Here is a 15,346-nt window from a genome sequence, read left to right on the forward strand (position 1 = left end):
CATCGAATCCGCTCCAACTAAAGTGCGAGAGACAGACACCCGCCAGCCACCTTATGCAACTAGTGCATGTCAGTCGGTGGAACCGGTCTCACGTAAGCGTACGTGTAAGGTTGGTCCGGGCCGCTTCATCCCACAATACCGCTGAAGCAAGATAAGACTAGTAGCGGCAAGCAAGTTGACAAGATCTACGCCCACAACCAAATTGTGTTCTACTCGTGCAATAGAGAACTACGCATAAACCTGGCTCATGATGCCACTGTTGGGGAATGTTGCAGAAAATTAAAATTTTTCCTATGGTTTCACCAAGATCCATCTATGAGTTCATCTAAGCAACGAGTCATGGGAGAGAGATTGCATCTACATACCACTTTGTAGATCGCACGGAAGCATTCAAAAGAACGGGGTTGAAGTAGTCGTTCTCGTCGTGATCCTATCACCGGAGATCCTAGCGTCGAACGGACGGCACCTCCGCGTTCAACACACGTACGGTCAGCGTGACGTCTCCTCCGTCTTGATCCAGCAAGGGGGAAGGAGAGGTTGATGATGAAAGCTCCAGCAGCAGCACAACGGCGTGGTGATGGTGGAACAGCAGCACAACGGCAGGGCTTCGCCAAGCACGTGACAGAGGAGGAAGAGGTGTAGCAGGGGGTGGGAGGCGCCAGAACTTCACGGTGCGGCTGCCCCCCTCCCCCACCCTTTATATAGGCCCCCAGGGGGGGCGCCAGCCCTGGGAGATCCAATCTCCCAAGGGGGCGGCGGCCAAGGGGGTGGAGTACCCCCCCCCCAAGCCAAGTGGGGCGCCCCCCCCCCCCACCCTAGGGTTTCAACCCTAGGCGCAGGGGGTGGGCCAAGGGGGGCGCACCAGCCCACTAAGGGCTGGTTCCCCTCCCCACTTCGGCCCTTGGGGCCCTCCGGGATGGATGGCCCCACCCGGTGGACCCCCGGGACCCTTCCGGTGGTCCCGGTACAATACCGGGTGACCCCGAAACTTTCCCGATGGCCGAAATACCACTTCCTATATAGTTTTCTTTACCTCCGGACCATTCCGGAACTCCTCGTGACGTCCGGGATCACATCCGGGACTCCGAACAACATTCGGTATGCTGCATACTCATATTCATACAACCCTAGCGTCACCGAACCTTAAGTGTGTAGACCCTACGGGTTCGGGAGACACGTAGACATGACCGAGATGGCTCTCGGGCAATAACCAACAGCGGGATCTGGATACCCATGTTGGTTCCCACATGCTCCTCGATGATCTCATCGGATGAACCACGATGTCGAGGATTCGAACAACCCCGTATACAATTCCCTTTGTCAATCGGTACGTTACATGCCCGAGACTCGATCGTCGGTATCCCAATACCTCGTTCAGTCTCGTTACCGGCAAGTAACTTTACTCGTACCGTAATGCATGATCCCGTGACCAAACACTTGGTCACTTTGAGCTCATTATGATGATGCATTACCGAGTGGGCCCAGAGATACCTCTCCGTCATACGGAGTGACAAATCCCAGTCTCGATCCGTGTCAACCCAACAGACACTTTCGGAGACACCTGTAGTGCACCTTTATAGTCACCCAGTTACGTTGTGACGTTTGGTACACCCAAAGCACTCCTACGGTATCCGGGAGTTACACGATCTCATGGTCTAAGGAAGAGATACTTGACATTGGAAAAGCTCTAGCAAAGCGAACTACACGATCTTGTGCTATGCTTAGGATTGGGTCTTGTCCATCACATCATTCTCCTAATGATGTGATCCCGTTGTCAATGACATCTAATGTCCATAGTCAGGAAACCATGACTATCTGTTGACCAACGAGCTAGTCAACTAGAGGCTCACTAGGGACATGTTATGGTCTATGTATTCACACGTGTATTACGATTTCCGGATAATACAGTTATAGCATGAATAAAAGACAATTATCATGAACAAGGAAATATAATAATAATAACCCTTTTATTATTGCCTCTAGGGCATATTTCCAACAATAAATTCAAAAGTTAAAGGGAATTATTTTATAATCCCCAAACGAAAAAGTCATCGGCGCCAGTTCCCCGTCTCCGGCCATGAGCCCCAAAAAATGAAGCTTCACCTTCTCCAGCTCCGCCTTCGGAGCCTCGGGAACTGAAATTGTCCGCCTGCACATCACCGCCAAGCAACTAATCGGCCGACGATGCTTAACACACCAAGCTTGGCGTCGATGGGAGGGGAGGAGCGGTGGACTTCTTGAGACTTGAGCGATGGATGACTTATCGTGCACTACTCTTCCTCGCTGATGGCGGTGCCCACGGACATGTCGGCTTTGTGATCGTGGTGTCGTGGCGCGGCCTCAGCGAAGCCGGCGATGTCGTCCTCATCGCCGGACGACATCGCATGTCTTGCCGAACACCGCCTCACCCGCCTCATCGCAATCCTTGTAGGCGGCCGTCAGTTCCATCGCCCACTAGCGGTACCGCTAGTGGGCAAGGCGGATCTCACAGGCGGAGGGGTAGGAGTCCGGTGCAATCGCCCTGTCGGCGGCGAGCTGCTTCTTCGCTTGGAGGTGCTCCTCGGGGAGTTGGTGGTTGTGGACAACATCGGCATGTGCCTCCCGGAACTGCTCCTACCACTCGTCTCGTACCACGCCCATGTAATATGCATGGGCCTTGACGATGGTCATGGTGCAATGCACCGGCAAGGGCGGTGTGGAGGAGGAGGAGGGGGAGCGTGGCATGGACGAGGAGGGTGGCGTCGGCTCATTGCGAGGCGCGTCCGACATTCATACATCGTCGTCCTCCGGCTATCTACCAGCAAGCCAGCCGGCAAAAATGGCGGCCATCTCCTTCTTCTGCTCCAACGCCAGCTCGTCCTAGAGAGCATTGGCATGAGAGGAATCCATGGTGGGAGTGGTGCGGAGAGAGATCAGAGGCGAATTACTGTCGCTATCGCAGGGCAGCAGTTTATATAGCAATGGTGGGTGGCAGAGGGATGGACGGGTGGTGTCGGAGTAGCAGCCTCGGCAACCGCGTGTCATTAATTTGGGCGGCAGACGGACATGGGCGACCATCGTGTCGTTTGAATGCGGAGCAGTCGCCTGCACCGGGAAGCGACACGTGCGACGCTCTCTCTCGGCCAGTGCGCCGCTTCAATGCCGGTGCCAGTGAGTAGCCGCTCTAGCTGGGCATGAATGCTGGCACTGACGTTCTGAACCAACACTAACCGTTTCAGGAGGGAATCGCACGCGGGCGAGTGAGGGGGTTTGGGTGGGCCAGGGCGGTCAGAAACGGGCGTGGGTGCTGCCAGAACACCCGCACCACCCCAACCTTTGTTTTGGGTTTGCGGGAGAAAGTGTGTCTAAATCGTGCCACAGACAGATACAAGACCGCGTTGGATGGATTCGGAGGTCTCGGACAACGTTTTCTAGACGTATGTGCGCAGTTTGAGGGTCCGCGTTGGAGATGGAGATGCCTTTGCTTACTTTGCATCCCTGCATGGAGCCGGAGGTGAACCAGGGGCCAACAAGGGGTGTCTCGTGAATCAAAATCGACCACCAGGGCTAGCTACTAGAGCCTCACCGTGGCTAGGGTTTTGCATGAAGCCATGGAAGACACGATACTCACGTAGCTCCAAGGGGCGACTCGGGTGATCCAGATCTCAGTCGCTGCCGCCTCCTCCCCCTACACGCCCGTCCCTCGCTGCTGCCGGAGGAAGTCGCCTGGCTAAGCCTGAACAACAGACGGTGGCGGCGCGCCTTCATCTCCTCGCGCGGCCGGTGGCGGCGCGGGTCTCTCATCACCACACGGCAGGATCTCAAGCTATTGTAGATCGGTGGCCCTGGACGTCGTGGTGCACGCGGGGAAGACGAACGCTGGGGCATCGGCCCCGGTATTCTTCGGCTACCTTGGCAAACGCTATGGCCGCGAGGGTGGCACGACGCCTGGTTTGGGGGACTTGGCGTGGCTAAGCCCCTCGTCTCTGCGTGGTGCGGGTGGTGTCCACTCAAATCTCCGTCCTGCTGGTGGGAGCCAGCGGGCGACGGCGTGGGGGGCGTCGTTCTCTCTAATAAAGGGGGCGGTCCTAGGGATTCTCTCACGCCAAGACGAAGATCTGCTTCATGCTTGTCCTCCTTGATCTGGCCGGAGTGTCAAGTTCCGAAGGCTCCGCCGGTGAACTCCCTTGGGCACCTCATGCATGGAGATTGCTGGATCAGATTTTATTCGATCATGCGCACCCATGTTTTAACCGTTTGGTTTCTGGAGGGAGCAGCGCGAAGCTCTACTATTTGTTGCCATCATGGGACATGTCTTTTTCGTTCCATGGTGAAGTCAGAGGCAGAGAATGTCATGGAAGCTGTGATATGGGGACTACTAATAGTGGTTCAAGTCTTTGCGGCGATGAGGAATTTTCTTGATGTTTCGGGACTCGTAGCAGCGACATGCAAGTGGGGGCAAAAACACAGGAGAAGTTCAAGGTCTTACCTTTTAGGGTGAAAAATCCAAGGTCTAGCCTTAATTTGTTGTGCCTGGCAATGGCCTTTTCAAAGACATTTTTTGAGAGCAAACTTTCTTCAGGGCGAAAACTTATGATCTATGATCAGGCGAGGACGGCGCTTGTGCACCGTTTTATTTTTGGAGGCGTCGCTTTTGTAGAATTTAGACTTCAGATGTTGTCTTTGGGGTGTTTGTACTGTTGCTTCAAGTACTATATCACTATAGCGGGATTTCTCTTTTTTATCTTCTTTTTTTGCTATGTGCATCCATAGTGTTATTAGGGTATTGTGTTGTTTTAGAGGCTGGATGTAATTGATATCTCCGCGATATTAATATATATATTTCTTTGTCAAAAAATGAAGCAATGGAGGAACTAGATCCCCGTGAAGATGTGCACTGTGGAAAGAAAGAAGATGTGCACCGTGGAGAGAAAGAAGCGAGGCTAAGACCCACCCATTACAACTAGCAAGCCTCGCGCCCGAAAAAGTAGGATCTAGGCGATCAAGGAGGCGAGGGATCCCTTGCGCGCCGCCGGTGAAGCCGCCGGTTCCCTCTCTCTCCGTCGACCGCTCCGACGGAGGGAGGGAGGGGGAACCTCAGGTTTGTTCGCTAGGTGGGTGTGTGGTAGGGTTAGGGTTGAGGGAAAAGCTGTCGAGGCCGTTGCGGTGGTGTCGCATCGGAATAAGTTTCTCCGGGCTCCGTTCGCGGTCATGCGAGGCTTTTTCCTTCGTCTAGGAGCCAGCGGTGTTGGGGATCCCCGGATCTCGTCGAGGTCGCGGGCTATGATGGTTGGAGGTCCATCAGCACTGGCCGTTTGGATCCTTAGATGGGCGATGGAGGCAGGGAGACGAAGACCTTTCTTCTTCCTTGTTGGTATGATTTGCTGCTGCTGTTCTTCTCCTTCCTCTGCGCTAATGCTGGTGGGAGATCCTGCTTTGTCCGGGCAGATGGCCCGGCCGTGGTGCTGGACCGGTCGGATGACTCAAGTTCTCTTCCTTCCGGAAGGGACACTTTTCGCTGTACTCAAAGCCAAAGATGGCGACGGCTGTTGCAGGTGTGTTGGATTGATGTCCATGCCCTCTCAGCGCTGGTGTCAAGAAAGTAGGAAGTAGCGTGGAGGCAATTGTACCGTGGTCGAAAATGATGACCTGTTTGCGACTGGTTGCAGATCCTTCTGCTGCAGGGGTCTTCTCTCAAGATTCAGGGATGATGACACAGGGCTCCGGAGATCTTCTTGTGTTATGGGTGTCTTAGGGTACTCTAGGTGTTCATGGCCTTTGTATTTGCGTTTCAGTGTGCTTGTAAGGATCAACTACTTTGTACTGATTCGTGATTTGAATGAAAAATTTCCAAAAAAAACAAGAAAGAAGCGAGGCTAGCATGGTACCAGCAGGGGCGATCGTGTAAGAGATATGTTGTCGCTGCCCGAGTAATGCTACACGTACAAACGAGTTACAAGATTTTACAAAAAGGGTTAATTTGATTGGTCAATAGGTAGGGAGACAGCCCACCCCCCTAAAAATCAAGGGGAGCAAATTTATGATTGATTAGTAGATGAAAAAAATTCTAGTCAGCGTGTAATTGCGCGTAACTTTTTGTATGTTTAGTATTATTGGTCGCCGCCAAACCAAATCCACTCCAATCGGCCACGATGCCGCATTACTTTGGTGAACTGGACTTGCATGGCTCGTTACCCGATGTAATGCTCATTGCAACAAGAGATGTCAGGCAAGCACATTGTGTGATGCGTTGTGGGACAGGCCCATTTGCCGTCTGCTAGTGCAACCGGTTTTATTAGGTTGTATCTTTTATATAGTTCTCTTGGTTTTCTCTTTTTGTGGGTTTATTTTGTTGGTTTTCCTTTTCTACCGCTTACTTTTAGTTCTTTTGAATATTTTCCCTTTCAGATTTCTTCTAGTTCCCTTTTGTGGTGTGGGTGAACGGCGGGGGGTTATGAACTATATACGGAGCAAAAAATAAAAGAATCTACACTCTAAAAATATGCCTATATATACATCCCTATATAGTTCATATTGAAATCTCTAAAAAGACTTATATATTTAAAAACAGAGGGAGTATTTTGTGTTTTTCCCTTCCCCGTTTTTGTTATTAATTTTTTTCTTTTAATTTTGTAAATGTAATTATTCAATATATGAAATTCTTTTAAGATACGCTATGAACACTTATTGAATACACGATGGACATTTCATTAAGAAGTGTTGTATGCAAGTTTTAAAAATTGTTCACGCTTTTTAAGAAATGCCCATGTAACCAAAAACTACTCACGTTTTGTAAAGTAGTTGCTCGTTTGTTTATGTAAAATATAAACAACAAGCATGTGAGCAAACTGAAAGAATACAACAAAAATCACCGAAAGCCGCTCATTAAAACGTAAACTGGGGTCGTAGCCCACAAGGTTGCCCTATTAGGTTGGCTCGGCTATTTGCGCCGCAGTGAGCACCCCTCAAAAAAATATGTCGTAGTGGGTATCCGCAAATAGGAGCTCTCGGTATCGCCAATCAAGACTCGTATCTCAATACTTTCACCCAACAACTTCACCCATACTCCCTCCCTTCGGAGATACTTGGTGGGGAAATATTTTTTCGACAATTATTTCTGAACGGAGGGAGTACATACTATGAGAAAGGATCCAATTTATCAGAGTTGCCCAATTTTTTCATGGAAATAGCATCCCGAAACATCCGGACAACTCAGCTGTTAATCAACAAAAAAAATCCCTTTTTTCCAACAATAATTGTAAAAGCATCTTTTAGTATGACCACGCTTAAAGCCTGCTAGATGAAACACTTCAACTTTCCTCGACCCATTTCTTCACCGAAGCAAAAGTGGGAAATTGGAAGAAAGCAGGCGAGGCAGAAAAAAGCCGCCTGCCTCGAAAGAGAACACAAGTAAAGGTGGGCGGCGAGGAAAGGCAAAATAAAACACATGGCTTCTCCCAAGTTTCTTCCACTCCACCAAGCATAGCTCCTCCCAATTCAAAAAAGAAAAAGGTGTAGCTCTTCTGGTGCCATGAGATTCCCTGTCTTCTCCAAAGGCTCTCATGCTTTCTCCTCCTCTCTCTAAAGGTTGACCTGTCTAGTAGAGAACCGTGGAGCTTGTTCAAAGCGAGAGAGAGAGAGAGAGAGAGAGAGAGAGAGAGAGAGAGAGAGAGAGAGAGAGAGAGAGAGATTTGGGCCAGTGGGTGCTTGGTGTTGCTTTGTGGGGGAAGAGAGAGCTAGCATATCGGAAGATATGGATAGGGGGCTCGTCCAGGGATCATCACCACTAGTGGGGGAGATGGGGGAAGGCCATGGATGGCGGGGCGTGAATAATTTGAGACCCCCCTTTGAGCAGAACAATCCTTCTATTTCCTTGCCCTCCACCAGCACATCAACCTTCTCATCCCCGATCAATTCGTTCTCATCTCTGCTCCTCTCGAATCATTATCCACTGCCTACAACCAGCACTGCGCCTTGGAACGACAGCAGCAACAGCAACCATGCTCAGCAGCTCCAAGATCCATGGAATAATCTCTTCATGTATGTACCTCTCTCACCCCTGCTTTGCTTCTCTCTCTCTCTCTCTCTCTCTCTCTCTCTCTCTCTCTCTCTCTCTCTCCGTGTGTGTGTGTGTTTGTGTGTGATCAACCTGCTTTCTTTTTGATAGGCCAACCAATGGTGAACTTGCTAATGATGAGGAGAGGCACAAGACTTTGGAAGGCCAGGCGCTGTTTCCAGCTACAACCACCGGAGAAGGAGAAGAGGGCGATGGGAGCAGCGCCGCCGGCCACATCTACAGCAACACCGCTAGGCATGGGAGCAGCCTAGCTGGTGATGAGTTCCAATTGGTAATGTCCTCTCCATCTCCATGGTCCAGGGGTGTTCAGCACTACCACCACAACACCCTGCAGCAGCAAGCTTCCTCCGCCTCCACCACCTCCCTCGGAAACAACATGCTGGACTTCTCAAACAACGGTTCACCACGTGAGGTATCATCTACCTGCTCAAGTGTGAAATTATGATGAATTAATCCGGTAGTCCGATTCATGAATGCAAGTTTCACTATATATAGTAGGAGAACTTTTGCGATAATTAGTTAAGCTTGACCAAATGGAAGATTAGTAGTAACTTTGTTCCATTCTTTTGTGTTTCCCTAGTGCACGAGCACAGCATCTGGAGCAGCTTTCAAGAAGGCTAGGACCCAAGAACCATCCCCGGCTCAATCTACTGTTAAGGTCCTCTCTCTCTCTCTCTCTCTCTCTCTCTCTCTCTCTCTCTCTCTCTCTCTCTCTCTCTCTCTCTCTCTCTCTCTCTCAATGAGCATGGTCCAGTCGTTGAGAGCAAGCAAGCATCGAAGCAGATGCATGTATGCTGAAAAGGACAGGCATAGAATCATTGTGGAGTGAGAGAGAAGCTGAGACAGGCAAGGCTTGGGATGATGGCATTCTTAGTATCTTTTGCTTGGTCTTTTGCTCAGGTGAGAAAGGAGAAGCTAGGGGATAGAATAACTGCCCTTCACCAGCTCGTCTCCCCATTTGGGAAGGTATCTATCACAACGTGTCCTCTGCAGGCTCCAAGTTTCACCATATCAGTACATCCTAGCAGCCCTTGATGTGTGACTATTATTAATGAATTCATCAAAATTAGCAACATATCTATTGGTGTGCGGAAGTCACTTGTGATAGAATAATTAGAACATGTGATACAATTAAGCAGGTATATGTACTAGTATATCGTTTCTTGTCCATGAATAGATGGTCAATCCAAGAGAAGAAACTGGTTAAAAAAACAAAGGATAGGACAATATTATGTGATATTTTTGTTCGGAAAAGAGGTCGAAACCCCGGCCGACAATATTACACGATAAGATATATTCCCTCCGTCCCAAAATAAGTGTCTCAACCTTAGTTTAATTTTATACTGAAGTTAGTATAAAGTTGGAACAATTATTTTGGGACGGAGGGAATAGTATATAACAAATTATAATGTTTAATGTTCTTTCTTTCTCATCCCCAATATTTTTTTGTTCTTTCTCCCTCCTCTGGTCAAAGGTTAAATGTGTGGGGAATGATTAGTCCATGATGCGTGGCATTAGAATCAACCTAAAAATGTATATATGGATCTGGAACTCTATACACACCACAAAGTAATGGCACACATATTAGTGGTCTTATATTTCTACCGTAGCTAGATTATGGAAGTGGAATCAAACCAAAAATGTATGACCTTGAATTCATTGTTGTGCATAGTTATTGTTCGTGGTGAAAATAAGTAGGTTGTTTACCACATCCTCGGAAACTAATCTGGGACGTTTTTTTTATTTGCTATGAAAGATTAATCTTTCTGCCACGTATAATTTTACGAACTTTGCTTGGGTACACCCCAAATAGAAAAATAATTTACAATTGTAGTTTCACAATAATCTTCGAATGGAAGTAAAATATGCATATGGTGTTGTCTTTTATCTGGCTGCGATGCTGGACTGGATTGGACTTAAAGAAAGAAGATCCATTGTCCCATAGAACAATACAAAAAAGAGATCCTGACATGGGCTAACCTCTCTTTTTTGCCAGACTGACACTGCGTCTGTACTCCTTGAAGCCATTGGGTACATCAGATTCCTACACGGTCAAATTGAGGTGCCACTCTCTCTCTCATGAAGTACATTCATCATACTTTCTTGGTCCGGAATTACTTGTCATGAAAATGGTTGGAAATGGATATATATCTAGAACTAAAATACATTTAAATACATCCATTTCAATGATAAGTATTTCCGGACGAATGGACTACATCACATATAAAGCACACAGCGTATACAGATGCATGCAATTGTTCCGTTGTCATTCATGCTCTTTCGGAGACAGCTCCATTGCTATGGAGTATGGACACAGGAGCGAACTTTTACTTTTCTATAGCCAGTAGCAGATGTTCATAGCTGGCCAGGAACTACTGTGCGTTTAAGTTCGCTATTATTTGACTTAGCTCAATTCTCAGCCGACCCTGACTGCTACAACGTTCGGTTTAGAGAAAGGGAAAGTGTGGAAAATGTAGAAACCGCTTACTATCGGGGTCAGATTTTGCACATGTTCTTTTTTTGCGGCGCAACTATAAATGTCTGTTACAACTATATACAAATCTATCGTCCAGCTTGGTTTACATGATTTTACATAGGTGGACTCTGCTTGTAATTTTTTGCTTTTTTTAAAAAAAAAATCGAATTTTGAACTATATATTGAATGTGCCAAGTAAATAAATCCGCTAACTCCTAAATATAAAATATAGAAAACTAACGATTATTTGAAATTGATTAGAAATTTCTAACTTGGCCGGTCTTTTACCACATGTGTAGCTCAGAGCTACTTGCAACAGATTGCATCAATATGTGGTGTTTTTCTGCAACAAATTTATAGAGTACTACACTGATTACATCAATATGTGGTGTTTATCTGTAGTAGATAGAATAGAATGTGAAAAAATTACACCGAAAGGTGGTTTTCTGCGTTTTTCAAGTAGAAAGGCGTACAGGTACAAGGACTGTAGATGTTTCACCTATCTGCTTGCCGCATACATACATGTATAGTGAATCAGTGACCGGTCGCTGATGGCTGCTGCACAAGGAGCCAGGCAAGTGAAACAAAAAGAGGCAGGTAAACCTAATGTGTGTTCTCGTAAAAGCTGCGCGCATGCGTCCGCCCTGCGTGCGTGCATGCATGCATGCATATGCCGCAGTCTGGTCGCTGCGCGCGAAGATGCAAAATCTCTTTATGAACAGTGTGCGTGGCTCTGGCATTGCAAATGTGACTGCCATATATATTTCCTGTGTGCGCGCGCGCGCCTGTTCCTCAGCCTGGCTGTTATTCGCTCACTGCTCGGCTTGGTTGACCCGGTGATTGATCGATCTCCTGTGCGAATGCATGCAGGGCCTGAGCTCGCCGTACCAGCTGGTCGGCGGCGGCGGCGACGGAGGTGGGGGCTCCGGCAGCTCCAAGCAGCGGCACCAGGCCAGCGTGAGTCCTACCGAGCGCTCCTCCTCCTGCTTCTCCATTTAACGCGATTGCGAGCTTGATCAACCCCACAAGGTTGATGCCCAGGCCTGCTGGCTGGCTGGCTGGCTGGCTGCTGCGTGCGTGCACAATTCCCGAGGCTAGCTCGCTAGCTGCTGCGCGCTAGTATCTGGCGGCGCAGGTGCATGCCCGCCTCCAGGTGATCATTAACGCTCGTCTCGTATCTGCGCGCCTTCACGCGCGCATCGCATCGCATCGCATCTTTCCACATCTTTCTCTCCCTGTCCATATCTGGAGAGCAAGGCCGCCTGCCTTGGTCAACAAGGGCGAAAGCCATCTCTGAATGCTGGCCTAGTTGGGACTGAACCGTCATGAATGGTTTTGCTTTAGCAAACGTACGTACATCTGTACGTACGTACGCACGTCCACAAGACCTCATGGTCGAACATTTATATTAGAGACAGTTTGAATGTCGAAAACTATCCCTGTTTACGATAAGATGAGTATTATGCTAGCGTTTGTTCATGGCACTATATTGGTTCTCTCAGTCTCCTAGTTTCGGAATAGAGCTTTTGTAGTAAGTCGATCTACCAGATTTTAACCAAACATAAAAACAAATGCAAGTGACAAGGGGTTGGTACGGTGTTGAAAGCACGCACGTTGTCAACTACCACTTGGCGCGCATATTTGTCCCAATCTCAACTTGTACAGTGGTACATACAGTACACTTGTTGTATGTATGTTCTTGGCAGCGAGGCTTCATATTTTTTTCGGTGTTTCGGTTGAAAGTTCAACAGTGCGCCCTTGCATGCATGCATTTACCGGCTGGCTTAAGCTGACAACATGCATGCATGAATAGTTTATATCTTTACAAAAACCTAGCCATGCACCATTTGTGTCACTTAACCAATCTTTGGCTCAGTACGCACCTCCAATACACTGCCCGCGTTGTAGCGGCCTGCATGGTATTTACCGGGTTCAGTATACACTTCTGATCCATGAACTGACGCGTGCACCGAGTCTGCAATCTCTACTGCTAGTAGCCTAGTAGATTAGATTATCTTTCTTTTTTTGCGAATATAGTAGATTAGATTATCTGATAACGACTAGTATATTAGATTATCTGCTAATGGCAGAACGGCATGTATTTAGAAAATCTTGTGCGAATGATATTGAGAGAAAAAGCAGGGATCTTATCTTGAAGTTTGTGAGCTCTTTCCAGAAAGGCATATTGACATAGATTCATGCCTGACCAACCAATATTAGTACTCCCTCCATTTTTATTTATTCCATGTATTAACTTTGTCTAAGGCCAAACTTTATAAATTTTGATTACAATACCGAATCTACCACTAGATTCATCGTTGAATATATTTTCACATCACATGGATTTTTATTTTAAATGTTCACATTGCTATGTATAAGCTTTGCCAAACTTTAAAAAGGTTAACTTTTGTCAAAGCTAATATGCGGAGTTCCCCGCAAAGAAAATTATGCGGAGTAAATAAAAACAGAGGATCATCTCATAAAACTATCATTTGTTTACAGGTGCAACAAAAAGAAAAGAGCAGCATATTTCCAGAAGAACCTGGCCAGGTATAATTAACTACTCATTGATCCTCATTAATAGTTATCCTTTCTTTTTATGGGATCCACACTCGGCTGATCAGTTAAGTAAAGCACGTAGAAAAGATGATCCTTTTCTTCCCAAAGTGTGCCTTTAGTCTGTGTACGTAAAAAGCATTCCTATAAAACAAATCCGGAAAAGTTAATCATGCAGCAGGGGCCAGTACTTGTCTCTAGCTTTACACCTTTAACTATTTCATTTCACTGCAAAGCTAGCTATTGCTTTTGGTCACTAACAGTGCAGTAGCAGTACTGCCTTTTGACGATGTTATTAATTAATCCGTCACTTAATCACGAGCAGCTGCTACATGGCGATGCCACGAGGAAGAGAGGACGCCCTGATCAGGTTCTCATCACTCCATCATGTGCTTTACTACATAGTTTATTTATGCTTGCATTATGTAGATATGGTTAGAGATTTCATATGGATTCTTAATACATTGATCCGTGATGCTGATTAGTAATTTGCTTGCTTAGAGATTTCATATGGATTTCATAGATATGGTTAGAGATTTCATTATGCAGATGTGCTTTATATAGTTTATTAATTTATATGCTTGCATTATATATATGAGAAAAGTATACTTTTCGTTCCTCAATTCTTGGCGGAGTCTAGATTTGGTCCCTCAACTGTCAACTCCAAAACCGGACAACTTGCACCCTTAACTACTGAAACGGGACAAGATTCATCCCTGGTCATGGTTTTGACAGGCTTTGGTGCTATCCCACCCCGTTTTTGACCGTGCTGACTCAAATTTGCATACTTTTTCCTGGTCCTCTTAATGTTTTCAAATTCAGGTACTATTTTCAGATACATGAACCTTTTTAAAAATTCATGTACTTTTTTCAAATTCGTGTACTTTTTCCAAGTTCACATATTTTTCAAATCCGTATACCTTTTAAAGTTCATGTAATTTTTTAAATCGACGTACCTTTTCATACTCGCGTACATTTTTTTTTTGAAAGAGTTCATGAATTTGAAAATTTTATGCAGACTTGAAAAAGTACGCGGATTTGGATTTCTTTTACGCAAATTAGAAAAAATATTGATTTGAAAAAATTATGTCAACTTGAAACAAGTACGTGAATTCCAAACAAATTTCATGGATTGGAAAAGGAACACAGATTTGAAAAAAAAATACATGAACTTTAAAAAGTATGCGGATTTGAAACAAGTACACAACTCTAAAAAAATTCATGGATTTGAAAAAGCATGCAAATTTCAAAATAGTTCACGGATTTGAAAAAAGTCTGTTTATTTTTTAAACAATTACGCGACCTTGAAAAAATATGTGGATTTGAAAAGAGTATGTGAATTTAAAATTTTCATTGATATGAAAAAATTACGCGAATTCAAGTCAGCACCCGTCAAAACCGGTATGAGTCAGCACCAAAACTAGTCAAAACCGAGACCAGGGACAATACTTGTCCGGTTTTGGCAGGTGGGGTGCAAGTTGTCTAGTTTCAGAGTTGAAGGACCGAAACTTAGACTTGACCAAGAGTTGAGGAAAAAGTACACTTTTCTCTCTCTCCCTGTATATATATATAGTTAGAGATTTCATAGGGATTCATAATAGGAAATGCATATGGATTCATAATGCTGATTTATAGTTTGCTGTGAGAAATTAAGGACGAAGACAGCTGCGAGGAAGCAATGACGAAGGACCTGCGGAGCAGGGGGCTCTGCCTCGTCCCGGTGAGCTGCGCGCCGGACTTTGGCGCCGACGTCGGACCGGCTGACTACTGGACGGTGGCGCCGCCTTTCGGGATGGGGTTCGGCCGGTAGATGCATGGGGTTAACGATCATGTAAGTGGTCGTCGAAGCTGCCGGGAGCCGGGATACATACCTGTCTTGCATGCATGGGCTGCATCGCGTCGAGAGCAGCCATCCTGTTGAAAAATTCTTGATGTACATTCGTAATGGTGGATCCAAGAGAGGATGGTATAAGTGGTAGTTTGCGACCTGGTCGAAGTAGAGATTGGTCAAAGTGCATCGATCAGGCAGATGCTAGAGACTACGTAGTTGCATTGTATCATCATCAGATAGCTAGCTAGAACCACCTTCGGAATTCTTGTAAGTGAGCATGCAAGCATGCTTCTCACCTGCTTACATGTCTGGAATGGTCTGGTTGGCAATGTGTATCTCTGCTTAACTACTGCAATGTGCCACATTTAACAAAAGAATTTCATATGTATGTGCGGCTCGTTTTATAACTCTGCTCATATGTGATATT

The 15,346-nt window shown here is 46.5% G+C and overlaps 1 protein-coding gene across 2 annotated transcripts; it reads left to right on the forward strand.

The window, feature by feature from the left end:
- Positions 1–7,432: 7,432 nt before the first annotated feature.
- On the forward strand, positions 7,433–15,307 carry LOC123159958 (transcription factor bHLH133). Of its 2 annotated transcripts, XM_044577768.1 has the most exons (9): positions 7,434–8,019; positions 8,147–8,468; positions 8,637–8,714; positions 8,957–9,022; positions 10,053–10,118; positions 11,403–11,489; positions 13,035–13,082; positions 13,414–13,458; positions 14,743–15,307. In XM_044577768.1, exons 1-9 carry the CDS (start codon positions 7,733–7,735, stop codon positions 14,896–14,898), a joined length of 1,155 nt encoding a protein of 384 aa, XP_044433703.1. In that variant the 5' UTR covers positions 7,434–7,732; the 3' UTR covers positions 14,899–15,307. The 2 variants fall into 2 exon arrangements, with proteins under 2 accessions (XP_044433704.1, XP_044433703.1); XM_044577769.1 differs by lacking the exon at positions 11,403–11,489 and having other exon boundaries at positions 7,433–8,019.
- Positions 15,308–15,346: the final 39 nt, after the last annotated feature.

This window comes from Triticum aestivum, chromosome 7B, assembly GCF_018294505.1.
Source record: "Triticum aestivum cultivar Chinese Spring chromosome 7B, IWGSC CS RefSeq v2.1, whole genome shotgun sequence".
In the NCBI taxonomy this organism is placed as follows: domain Eukaryota; kingdom Viridiplantae; phylum Streptophyta; class Magnoliopsida; order Poales; family Poaceae; genus Triticum; species Triticum aestivum.

Coding starts and splice junctions, on each gene's coding strand:
- LOC123159958 (XM_044577768.1), top strand. CDS start 7,733: ATGGATAGGGGGCTCGTCCAGGGATCATCACCACTAGTGGGGGAGATG. Junction 13,083..13,413: donor TTCCAGAAGAACCTGGCCAG/GTATAATTAACT, acceptor AATCACGAGCAG/CTGCTACATGGCGATGCCAC. Junction 13,459..14,742: donor AGAGAGGACGCCCTGATCAG/GTTCTCATCACT, acceptor TGAGAAATTAAG/GACGAAGACAGCTGCGAGGA.